Source organism: Poecilia reticulata, chromosome 16 (genome assembly GCF_904066995.2).
Source record: "Poecilia reticulata chromosome 16, P_reticulata-male-v2, whole genome shotgun sequence".
In the NCBI taxonomy this organism is placed as follows: domain Eukaryota; kingdom Metazoa; phylum Chordata; class Actinopteri; order Cyprinodontiformes; family Poeciliidae; genus Poecilia; species Poecilia reticulata.
In genome coordinates this window covers 14139554-14152096 of record NC_088845.1, presented here as the reverse complement: position 1 = coordinate 14152096, position 12543 = coordinate 14139554, and the positions used below count along the sequence as shown (strand labels likewise).

At 41.0% G+C, this 12543-nt stretch overlaps 2 protein-coding genes across 4 annotated transcripts; both read right to left on the bottom strand.

Moving 5' to 3' along the window:
• Positions 1-130: 130 nt before the first annotated feature.
• Positions 131-7128, bottom strand: aicda (activation-induced cytidine deaminase). The gene is made up of 4 exons (XM_081597718.1): positions 1987-7128; positions 735-1017; positions 501-616; positions 131-412 (listed from the first exon to the last, which is right to left on the bottom strand). Exons 1-4 carry the CDS (start codon positions 2107-2109, stop codon positions 362-364), a joined length of 573 nt encoding a protein of 190 aa, XP_081453844.1. The 5' UTR covers positions 2110-7128; the 3' UTR covers positions 131-361.
• Positions 7129-8599: 1471 nt separating this feature from the next.
• nat14 (N-acetyltransferase 14 (GCN5-related, putative)) lies at positions 8600-11857 on the bottom strand. 3 transcript variants are annotated; one of them, XM_008431504.3, is made up of 4 exons: positions 11493-11857; positions 11068-11245; positions 10680-10985; positions 8600-9288 (listed from the first exon to the last, which is right to left on the bottom strand). In XM_008431504.3, the coding sequence occupies exons 2-4, from the start codon at positions 11146-11148 to the stop codon at positions 8845-8847; spliced, it is 831 nt and encodes a 276-aa protein (XP_008429726.1). In that variant the 5' UTR covers positions 11149-11245; positions 11493-11857; the 3' UTR covers positions 8600-8844. The 3 variants fall into 3 exon arrangements, with proteins under 3 accessions (XP_008429726.1, XP_008429725.1, XP_008429724.1); XM_008431503.3 differs by having other exon boundaries at positions 11505-11857; XM_008431502.3 differs by having other exon boundaries at positions 11639-11856.
• Positions 11858-12543: the final 686 nt, after the last annotated feature.

The window sequence follows — 12543 nt, the reverse complement described above, 5'->3', positions numbered from 1 at the left end:
ATTACTTGTGTTGTATCTTTAACATGTCTCCATTGTAATTATCCTACACAGAATAGTGTGTAAAATATTAGCAGCAATTAACAAGAACAAACTATGATCAATATAAATGCACAGCATTAACACAGAACTGTATGTTTTTGTCTATTTTATTTTCACATTTTCATTTTGCCACAGAGACAGCAAGCAGAAGCTCCCTAATATTGGCCTTGCTACAGCTTCAAAGCATTTTTTTCTCAGTTTTTTTTTTTTCATCATTTCTCAGTTTTGCAGTTTTCTGTAGTGATAGACAAAATCTAATTCTCTCTTTTGTAATGGGATAATAATGCGTAATGGGAGCACCACAGGGAGTCAGGAAAACATTTCACAGTCCAAGAAGCCTGAAGGCATCTCTTAAATCTTCGGTCTCACATGGCTAAGAGAGAAGAACAGAACATTATGATTAGTTTAAAGTTTAATTTTGGATTTATGAATCATAATCATTGTGTGTTAAAAAATTGAACCTGAAGAATGCGGTTGAGTTTCCTTGACAGCCGGATATAGTTTTGGTGCAGCCCATCCCACGGCTTGAACTTGCTTTGGCTTTTTGCCACAAAGGTCTGCCAGCAGTAAAAGTAATCTAAGGGAGATTCAAAACAAAGAATAATCAATTTAATAAAAATCAATTACATAAAATCTAGAGAAAAATCTTACTCCTGGTTTCTCTAACTCTGTCTCGTACGAATGTAAACCCTGACCTTTGTAACTCATGACTGTGATGTGCACGCCTGCTTTTTTCAGTATTCTAAGTCCCTCTCTTTCACGGCTGTCCTCCAAGTCGCAGAAATAAAGCCGGGATACAAAGATCCTGAGGCGGAGGTTGGGGGTCTGCTGGAGGAACTGAGCCAGTCGGATGGAGCAGTTTGCACAGGGAGACCAGGAGCAAAACCAGGTGACGGAGTAGCTGACTTTTCTCTCGCCAGTGACTCCATAACCCCACAGGCCAGGGCACAACGCTCCCAGGTGGCGCAGGAACAGCAGCTGCAAATGTAAAGGAATAAGATAAAGATATGATAGGAGCAGGAAGAAACAAAATTCACGATTACTTTAACTCCATCTGGGGCAGTGATCCACCCAAGGTGTTTTCTGTTTTGTCATGTAAACTTCATTTTATTGTTCTGATGGAGATCTGTTCTTACATCGGAACAATTATCGTAAACTGCCCAGTCGCACAATAACCTCACACAGTCTCTTCAAAAACAAGTTGATTATAGTTTCTAGGAACTTTTGCTATCCTGGATCTTTTGTATTCATGGTGTATAAAAGTACAGTGACACAAAGGCCCCATTCTCTTGGCCACTTGGTAAAATGGGAAAGACAAGAGAACATACCATTCAAATTAGGTAGACGTAAGTTGCAGTTCACACTTTAGGAGATGCTACAAGAAAATAGCTTCTCACCTAAAATTGACCATAGTCACATTCAAGTCAAAAAGTCTATTCTGTCCTACTATCACAAACATGAACTAGTGGAGTTTCCTGCACTTTACTGGAAGTTTAATTGGAACTGTCAGCTTTCATCAGATAAGACTAAAATTATAACTGTAACGCGACGACCATAAAACTCATGACCAGAGGAAGATGTGACGTCACACACAGCATGCAAGCAGTAAAGTAAATATGAATGCTACACATGTCAGGATGTGTATATTAGTTCCAATCCTGTTATGAAATCAAAGGTGACAAAATTAGGACAACATAATTCGCCAGACGGACGTTGCTTAGGATTTAAGAGAATCCAGGGCTTGTTCTGCTCCAATCATATGAAATGTTACAGGAAAGGACTAAGCAACGTCCTGATGAAAATGTAGTAGCAGTAGAGGTGCTGTTAGTTCTTTCTTTTGTCATTTTGTTAAAAATAATTTCTTAACATGCTGATAAATATGTGCAACCACAAGTTCATAATTCTTCACTCTGTCTTGCACCTGAACAACATCGTCTCATAACTTACCTCCACATGGCACTTGTTGCGGTTGCGGAGATGCCCAAAGTCAAAGGACAGGGAGTTTGGTCCCACTCGCTTCTTCACCACGAAGCAGAGGTACGTCTCACATCGGCCTCTTGCCCAGCGCATGTTCTTGTAATGATAGATGAATTTTTTTCTGGGTAAAAGTGCCCTGTGAAAAATGGGGAAAGATTTTAAGCTGATGCAATGTGTGACACGCTTAATACTAAACAGGCTATAGATACTTTTTCAAAGCATCAAATAAATGACTCATCGTATTATGGTGTGCAGCTCATTAGTCATTTACAGATACGCTATTACAGTAAAATCCACCGCCAAATCAGGTCTGGAGCTCAATGAATCATTGAGAGGAGCCGCTGGTTCAAATTCTAACCTGAGAAGTTAAGAGTAAGAAAGTCATGTAAAATCTGTGGTTAACTGAATTAGGTGTGATGGGCAGTGGAACAACAGCTAACATTCACTACCAAAACTTTTCTCACTCTCAGTTTCACAACTTTTAGTGAAACCAAGACAGTTGTTCAGCAGTTATTAATACTGAAACCTTGATTTTGCTCTATTTAAGAACCATAAATTAGCATCAAAGTGTGGTCGTGTAATAAAAGTATTTTAAAAAAAAAAGAATTAAAACCTCCCGATTTATTAATGTTTCCCTTTAACGGTTTGCGTACTCTAAATGACAAAACAGAGACGTAGATGTATAGTATTAACAGAATTCATCCATTTTGCTCACCTGTCTAGCTTTGTAATCATTTCAAAAGCCGCGCTTCGCCTTGTCACTTGTCAGGCGGGGGTATTAAATGGAGGTAAGTGAGAAAGAGTGAAAGTGTTTGTGTTTGTGTGTGCATGCGTGTGCATGTGTGTGTGTGCGTGTGCATGCGTGTGCATGCGTGCGTGTGTGTGTGTGTGTGTGTGTGTGTGTGTGTGTGTGTGTGTGTGTGTGTGTGTGTGTGTGTGTGCATGCTAAAGGGGTTAAAAGGAGGGAACTGAGAACCTATGCCTCCAAACATAAACATCCTGCATCAAGAAAAGGTTGCTGCTGGTTGGTCAAAGACATTTTTCAAAGTGAGTTTGGGGGGGCGTTATATAGAAGAGATGGTTGGATAACTGTTTTCAGTTGCAAAATATTGAAGCTTTAATTTATTTGTAGTTTTAATTGTTTTTCTTTTAAAAGTTGAGAGTTCATCAAGTGATTTGAGAAACTTTTACTTTCGCAAATGCTTCTCATTAAAGCAGAAAATCATTGAAAAGTTTATTTAAAAAGATAAAAATTTGCGTGTCGTATTCATTATGCGATGTTTTAGTTGATTTCAGAATTGTCAGTTTCTCAGAAAACAATTAAGACCAATTAAAAAAGATTTTTAGAGCAGAAATATTACTATCTAGCCTACACAATCATGAAGAAGACAATTTGTCCAGCAGCAAGGCTCTGACACTTTCTGACACCCTAGTGTCAGAAAGTGACACTAGGGTGTCATTTTCTGACACGGTTATTGAATGTTAATGGAAAATTTAGAGGAAGGAAAAAGTTTAATCAAAAAAGGTGCACAAGAAAAGTGATACATACATGCAGCTTTGAAGGAGTTTTGAAGCAAAGCCCAGGATTTGCTGCCTGCTCATGCTGCCAAAGGTACCAGTACCTGCTTTAAAGACAATGTCGTCTACGTTCTTCATAAAGAAACAAGGGGCATTGTTGTGATGACCAAGACGGGAGACACCAGAGCCATCAGTGCAGATGAGCTAAAGGCTAACACATGGAATTCACCAACACCAGAGCAGAGCCACAGGCTGATTTAGCCGCTGACTCAACTTAACCAAAAGCTACCATTTCAAATTTATTTGTGCCCACAACTAAAATGCTTTATGATCTCATGATGTAGCTCACACATTGCACAATTGATAAGTAAGACAAATTTAAAGTATGTATTTTGGTAAACACAATTCTTATGAAGCTTATGATGGGCTAAATTCACTTTCAAGGGTGAAAAACGGTCTTTAAGAAATAAAAGTCCAACCACTTCACCTTCACAAACTTCATTAAATGATGCCTGTTCACTAGTTATAATAGTTATAATAGTTATAAGGGGTGGCTCAACTTACCCTTTGACTCAACTTTACCCCAGTTACCCCTATAGCTCCATTTTTTTTTCACTGAGATAAATTTACTTTCCATAATGCACCTGCAACTTAGACTGCAAAAAGTGGAATTTCATTTCGGCACTTTGCAGATTTTATTGAATAATCCCTACGACCACACATGGGAGGAGTGCTTGACGTTTTTTTGTAGACTCTGGTTTCTCACAAACGTCAGAAAATGAGCCAGCTCCCTGAAAACTTTCCAAACCTTGACCACTGACTTCCACCCTAAGGTTTTCCCAGATCACATAAGGAATAAAATAAAAAATAAAAAAAAAACCTTCCTCACCTTGATCTGTAACTTAGCCCTCTTGCCATTAAAATTTTCCACCTAGCTTGCACCCCTCCACCGCCACTTCCTCAGTCGTTCCCAGACAGTTCTGGGTTTTCCCAAACTGTGTCAGGCTGAGTAGCAGGGCTTTAATCAGCCTTCCTCACCCTACATGTCTGCCGGACCGGTCATCCATGCAGCTGACCAGCCACAGTTTGCCTTTGAACTTTCAGATGCTTTACCAGCCAGGTGCCAGACTTTGTATTATTTTGCTCTCATGTTTCCTTCGCGCCGTCTGTTTTAGCTCCTGAGCCCGGTCCGTTTGCTCAGTGGCACTGCCTGCAGCCATGCTGCTTTCCCATGACTCCCCTTACCCTGTCGTGTACTCTGCGGTTGGGGGAATTCACCGTTTCCCAGGGTGGCTGTTTTTGGAGCTCATCTGAACGGCCATGTCATTAACACTGTCTATATGTTATACATCATCTGGAACAAATTTATCCAATTTATCCAACGATTGTGTGGTGCCCCCAAATTTAGAGTGATTCATGCTTGTGCGTCTGCATGCTCCGAGCGACCTCACATCTTATTGCATTACTCTGACAGTGCACGTTTCTTAATGTCTCCGCACATTAAACTTGTGTGCATTGGTTCCTTTTCAACTTCAAGGAGCTCATTTAATGTCAGACTGTATGTAACCACTTCCCACCCAGTTCTCTGGGCTCCACCGCAGTTGACCAAGGTCATCTCTCAGTCACACGTGAACGCTCACATGCACTACTTCCAGCCCCTCTCGTGCACTTTTTTAAATTTATTTTGTATTTTTTTATTTTGCAGAGGTGCTCTAGAGCGGCTAGACGTGTGCATTTAACCTGAAGGCAGAAGGGGAGAAAGCGAGTGTAAGAAGTGCCAAGTCATATTTTCCGAAACCCACCCGCCCACACCCTGCACGCACGCACACACACACACACACACACACACACACACACACACACACACACACACACACACACACACACACACACACACACACACACACACACACACACACTGCCATACCGTGCAGACGCATATGACCACAGTTACAAACAGACTTTCTTTCCAGTGTGTGAACTCACATCTGTTTCCTGACAACAATAATAGCTACATATCTGGCGGGTAGAGGCCCAGCTTACAGGTGTCTGCAGTTTGACAGTAATGAGGAAATGAACAAAAAGTGTTGAAAATAATTTTTTAAAAAGTACTTTTTCTTCGTAGAAGAAGATACATAGCAGATGAACTTGTTACAATTGCAACTAAAATTGTTCAACTTCAACTACAAATGTGGTTGTCAAAAACTCTAATTTGTTCAGGTATAAAGTACATACAAACCATTTAAATAGTAATGATTTTATTCAACTCTGAATACTTTCAGTGCTGCCGTCTGAAAACTATTCACACCTCCTGAATAATGAGCCGGGGCGCAACTAATCCAGGCCATCTTTAGTAACATTTGCTAGAGATGTTACACTTCGAAACACCTGGAATGTTGTTCATAATGTCTTGTTCCATATCAGAAATATGGAAAGAAAATTGTCTAGGAAGATCAGAAAAAGGATTGTTGCCTTGCACAAAGAAATAAAAGGATTTAAAAGAATAGCTGAAAGTATTTTTGCTAAAATTTCAAGTTAAAGGAAGAGTCGTTCCTCCACCTAAACCTGGAAGCTGAGAAGCTATCAAGGGCTGCAGCCCAGTTTCCTCAGGATTCAGGTGGTCAAAAAGCCTCCACTGATTACAAATGACATGATAACCAAGCAGTGAGTTTCGGTTTCCAGAGTAAAGCACAAAGATGAAATGTGCCAAGCCTGAACTTCCAAGATCTGCACCGCAACTCACCGTTAACAACCAGAAAATTGAGCTACAATTTGTTCGAGACTATTAAAACAAGCCTGTGAGGTTTGAGGATTGTGTTCTGTGGGGCGATAAAACCAAACCTTCGCTTCTCCGATCGATGGTATGGCTGGAGGAGGAAGAACGAAGCAGGGAAAAGAACATCGTACCTACAGTGAGGCATGGTGGTGGCTCAGTGATGCCCTGGGTGGCGACCGCTTTGTTTCCATCAAGCTTTTGTTTTAGAAAATGCTCCAGCAGATAGTGGAGCGTTTATGATTACGACTGACTCGTAGTTCATTAAGAATCTCTGAAGGGATTTGAAACATTTGCTGTCAGCACACAGACCCAAGAATATTAACCAACGTCTAGATTCCCAATGCAATTGCAGGAATGCAGCCAGAAACTGGTGTCATCCATGAATCAGGTTTGCAGCAGATGCTAGTCGTGAAAGGTCTGACTAATTTTGAGATTATAGCTACAATAAAAAGTGGCATTTTGTGCCAATTGAGTTGAGCCATTTAAATTTATGCATTTTTAATTTTTTTTAATGCAAATCGCTTCAAGGAGACACAACTTGACGGATCCAACACTGCATCCGTTATTTTCCAATCTTTCTCATTTGCACTTTTTAAAGCATTTTGAAGCATGCATGAGTTTGCATTTCACTTGGAGCCTATTTTTGTCTCCACACCAGGTGTCAAGTACCTCCTTCTCACACACGTGTGCATCGTACAGACATCCTGTGGTGTTTACTGGTGCCGCACTGGCGCTGCAATGACAATGTCTGTGGTTAGGAGGAGGCTAGGTTCGCATTGAGGAAAACATGAGGGCTGCTAACCATATTAAGGTTAGCCTCAGGCAGGGGGGAGGGTTGTGTGCATTTTCACTCTCACATAAACTGACAGTCACCTGCAAACCACACTCATGCCTAACTCAGAGGCCTTATGTATGCATGTTTATTGCATTGCACTTTAATTTACAAATCATAAACAATCAAAAATGAAACCAGGTGGTAGCTTGCAATATTTGGAATTAATTTTTACAACGTTGTGGCAACCATGGGCTGCAACATTTATCCTTCAAATCATACACTATCTGCCTTACAAAAGTATTCATACCTCTTGAACATTTTTCCCATTTCTATATGTTACAACCATGAACTTTAATGTGTCTCTCTAGTAAATGTTGAAAATTTTGTCTATTCTTCTTTGCAAATCAGTTCAAGCTTGGTTAGAATGGATGGAGAATGTCTGTAGACAGCAATTTTTAAGCCTTTTCAAAGATTCCTGTCTGGATTTGAGTGACAACTTTGACTAGGCCATTTTACACAGGGATATTTCAAATAAATATACTTGTGTATATAAACCATCCCGTCATTGATTTGGCTGTTTAGGTCTCGCTGCTGGAAGGTGAAGCTGTGCCTCCATCTCATGTCTTTTGCATCCTCCAGCAGGTTTCCACCTTCCCTCACCCAGATAATGGAAAACATCTCCTCATAAGGATGCTGCGACCACGTTTTTATCACGGGGGTGCAGACTTCCAGTTCATGTGCAGTGGTAGTTTTTCAGAACAAACAGTTTCTGCATCTAGGTCAGAAAGTTCAATTTCAGGCTTATACGACCTGAAAACCTTTTTTTTTTTTGCCTTCTTCTGACCAGATTTGTGGCGGACATGACTAAGAATAAATGCATAGCACACTTGTTTTTAGATTTTTAATTGCAAAAATTCTTAAAAGACTTGCATCATTTTCCTACTCCTTCTCAGTTGTGTGCCATCTTGAGTTTGTCTGTCTCATGAAAAAATCCTTATATACCACATAGAAATGTACGATTTTGATGTGACAAAATATGTAAAAGCTCAAGGGGTGTAAATACTTTCAAAAGGCATCATACAGTTAAGTGCTGCAACATTTCACTGATACGGTAAAAGAAAAAAAACTGAGCTTGCGCTTACTTTAACATGAAAAAAAAAGAAGGAACTTTTGAATACCACAAACATTTAAGAATGAATATAAAACCTGTTTATCAATATCTGAAATGTAACAAAACTGCAATTATTAAAGAAACAAAAGGGAGCATCTGCTGTTTCTGCAGAGTCACAATCTGTGTGGTGTGTGAAGGTGAGCAGTGACAGACAAGCAGCGCTGAGATAAAGGCAGATAAATTCTGCACATTCACATAAACCACACACGCTTCCTCTACAGTAACTGTACAAACACCTACACATCTGTATCGTTTCACACCAGAGCGAACGCCTCCGGTCGCTCAAATGCATCGCGTTGTTGGCGTCGAAGTGCTTGATGAAAGAGACCCGTGGATGCAAGATAGAGACAGAAATGATTTACTTGATCAAACGAGTGAAAAGTACAGCACATCTCAGACTCTGCGATGTCTTTTCTTGCTTGAGTAAACAAAGAGAAACCGATTGCGTCATCAAAAATGGAGGTGTCATTTAAAATTAAATGGCGCAGACGCACATGATAAATAAATACTTTCATTGATATCGCATAATTCAAGCGTCAACAAGTGAAGCGTGTGCCGTTATCCTAATCGCTTTGACTCGATTGTCAATCACAAGTCTTTGTAGAACACCTTAGTGAGAGGGTACCCCATAAAACCTCTCTCTGGGGTCTCGCTCTTCATCTCATCGTCATCTTCTTCATCAGTCGCCTCTCCCAGCTGCCGATAGCCCACTTTCCTGAAGAAGGCTTCGCCTACTTTGGACGGGTAGGGGACGTGCGCGTACACCCTCCGTGCGCTGCTCTCCCTCTCCTTCAGCTCCAGACTCTGGACCAGGAGACGACCCAGACCCTCCCGGCGGTACCAGCAGCCCGTCACAAGCCTGCAGATCCTCCTCACGCTCGGACGCGTCTCGCTCTCACGGAAGACGCAGCCCACGATATCCCCTTCGCAGTCTGCCACCCACACCTGACCTGCTGCTTGCTCTCTCTCTGCAGTGATCTTCTCTGACGATGTTTCCTTGTCTTTGTCTTTAGATCCAATTCTGCGCCGTTGCTGAACAAAAAAAACGAGATTTTACATGCGTGTGATGTTCGGATGCGAACGCTAGTGACCAGACAGCACCGTATTTTAGAGACGGAAGTCCTTGAAAAACCTAAAAGCATGAAACACAAGTCAAGTCTCTGCGTTGTTTATCAAAGTGAATGCTCTTTCTCATAATAATGATGACATGGCATCCGTTACCCCACCATCTTGAAGTCCTTAAATGGAGAAGAGACTGTTTTCTTTTCAATAGGGGCATGTTGAACGGACGTGTGGCCGCTTATCGGTGGCACAGCACAAAGATGTAGTGAACACTTCTTTTACAAAGAGAGTGTACACAGGAAATGTGCGTAAGACTCATTGATTTGTCCTCACTCCCCAAAAGTAGTTTTTCTGCTTTACTTTTTTGCCTCAGGATTATGAAACAAATGGAATCTTGGATTAAGGGAAAAAATAACCCAAACCTGAGGAAAGAGGACACAAAACAGACCGTTCAAGCTGGGAGTTAACAGACAGACCACCAAGGCAACCGTAGCTGGTTTTTGTGCACATACAGGGATTTTCAGGTAAGTAAATGTGGATTTTTTTTGCAGCTGTGTTGTGTTTTAATAGATCCTATGTCAGCACAAAATATAGATTTTTCCATAGTGTATGTGCCAAATAAAAGAGTGATACTTCATCTTTCATTCAGTTGTCAATGTGCATCATAATCTTGAAGGGACATTCTAGGGAGAACTTACTTGTTGTAGGGAAGCTAACTTTGAACGGACTTATAGTGACAGATGATATCTTCAGAATAAACCGTTGACACCTACATTACTGTGGTGCAACATCCATCAGTAAAAAAAAATGTGTGTATTAAAGTGAGACTTGCACGACTATTTGCTTTGCTAGCTAATAAAACGTAGGCTATTTTGCTGATGTGTGTGGGTAATACATAAATAATTTTAATGTTTTAAATGACAACTTTTGTCATAAGTAGCCATTTATAGCACCAGTTTTTATTAATAGACTTGGCGCTTTTAAATGCCTTGCTAGGGGGCCAGTTTGTTGGATCTCCAAGCTATTGCTACCTGAAAACATTTGTCCTTACTCCATCATTCTTACTGGATACATCATAATATAAATCTCTATTTTTTAAACTGAAGTTGGAGCTTTTAGACTCTGCAGTATTTTTTTTTCTAGGGTGGCCAATTTGTCATGCGTGAATTTCATCACTCTTTGGAAACTTTCAGCACCACTCCCTTGTGCATCATGTTGTTTCTTCTCTCTCAGTGTTGATCATGATCATGGTAATTAATAACACGAGCTCCACGCCTGAACACAATTGAAAATCTATTTTTAAAAAAAATATATATATATATATATTTAAGCAAACACAACATATTTTCGGCAACAATCACCTTTTTTGTTCCTGGCGTTTTCCCACTGATCCTGCAGTAGGGATTCTGTAGCGTCTCGTCCTGTTGGCCTCTGTAGCTACTGCCAACGTAGTCCCAGTAGGGGCGGCTGCTGCCCAGGACCCCCGTTGACCGCGGCATGGTGATCTTGAGAAAAACAATCAGCAGGAACACAGGGATAGCGAGGGCCAGGATGAAGGAGTGAACAAGGCAGCGCAGGATCGAGGAGAAAACAGCCAGGATGAAAAGGCAGAGCGGACGTGTGAGGATGTGCAAGATGAGACGGTTCTCTGTGCCCTCGCAGCCTTCCTGGTAGGAAAAAAAAGAGTCAAACTGAAAGAGCCTCTAAAAAATATACAGATGGCTTTTGAACGAAAGAAACTCGGCAAACCTTAACAAGGGCTTTCACTACTTCAATGTCGTCCTCCTTCATCCTCCTCATGACCACCTGGTCCAACTCCAGCCTCACCATGGTCAGTGTTTGTGCTTTGACAGGAGGCCCTTGGCACCACTGACTCTACCTGTGGCGTGTTGTGAAGCCCAGCATCCACAACATGTAAACAGACAGCCTGCAGCACATTTTAGTGAGGAAAGCATGATTAAAAAGCACACACTTGAAAAGACTCCAAATCCCAGTTTAGCCTATGACTCACAGACTGGTTAACACAAATATATAAAATATAGCCTATACATATTTTTTTCTCATTTTAAACGATTTCATGTGTTTTTGCGTTTCTTCCGAGACATGAACAGTTGTAGCATTGCAACCAAGATAGCCTCAAATAATTGAGCCAGCAGAGGATTATGATGGATTACCTTATGTCGTACCATTATTGTGTATTTTGCTCCTCTTCGCTTTAGCTTCCCACAGCTACCATCAGAGCTAAATGATCTGGTTCAACCCCATATATGGTCATTCCGTAACACTGCAGCAGCTCTGCACACACCACGGCTCCGCTTACCTTCTGCACGTTGCGGCTCAAATCCAGCTCAGACGCCGTAAACAAACAGTTTAAGAGCTTCTGCTTGTCAACAGTCCGTGTGAATCTTACTGAATGACCACAATGCCTCTACGTACGAAAAGAGCGCATTTCTGAATCCAACCTATTTCTGTTTTACGGTCCATTTTCGAGTGGTATCTGGGTCTATTTACGCCATTTGCGTACGTAGGACCCGCAGTGCGCAGCCGCTACCGGAATACCCAACTGCGTAGACAACGTTACCTGTTGCACTTAAATATTTCATGCAGATGACGGAAAATGCGCATTATAAGCCCAATTTATGTTTTTAAAAAATTAAGTTAAATTTTATGACCATATGGAACTAAAAGCTTACCAACACTGCAGATTTTAATGTACTAACGAAGTGTAACAATAGTAAAAACCCTGTCAGGCAGATTTATGGCTGGCTACTTGTTGCCCTCTACCTGTTGCTGCACACTCCCTGTCAGCCGGCTGAAAGAAGACTGCCACACTTTTCCCTCACTTACACCAATGATTTTTTTTTAGTTTAAAAATATTTCCTGTAAAAATACAGAGATATCAATTTGATTTTTTGTGACTTACAGCTCATTAAAAAAAATTAAATTCTGACATAAATATTATGTACCACACAATAATGGGAAGCCTGCTGACTTGACATTCACTGACATATTTTCACATGGAAGGTAAGTTGCACAAGGTCACTGCTCAAGAAATAGGATGCATCTAAACATTTTAATGGAAAGTTGAGTGGACGGAAAAATTGTTGCGGCAAAAAGTCCAATTAAGGTTCAGACTGCAGCTTCGAGTCACCACTGACAAACGTATCCAGGTTCTGGGCCAGAGCAGTCACTCCCAAATCAGACATTCAGGAGCTTCTTACCTGT

Bases quoted from the DNA above. Each gene is read 5' to 3' on its own strand.
- aicda (XM_081597718.1), bottom strand. From the start codon at position 2,109: ATGCGCTGGGCAAGAGGCCGATGTGAGACGTACCTCTGCTTCGTGGTG. The intron at 1,018-1,986 runs GTAAGTTATGAG...TTACATTTGCAG, and splicing joins GCAACAAGTGCCATGTGGAG to CTGCTGTTCCTGCGCCACCT. The intron at 617-734 runs GTCAGGGTTTAC...AATCTCCCTTAG, and splicing joins CACAGTCATGAGTTACAAAG to ATTACTTTTACTGCTGGCAG.
- nat14 (XM_008431504.3), bottom strand. From the start codon at position 11,148: ATGGTGAGGCTGGAGTTGGACCAGGTGGTCATGAGGAGGATGAAGGAG. The intron at 10,986-11,067 runs GTTTGCCGAGTT...TTTTCCTACCAG, and splicing joins TAGTGAAAGCCCTTGTTAAG to GAAGGCTGCGAGGGCACAGA. The intron at 9,289-10,679 runs GTGATTGTTGCC...TTTTTTGTTCAG, and splicing joins AAACGCCAGGAACAAAAAAG to CAACGGCGCAGAATTGGATC.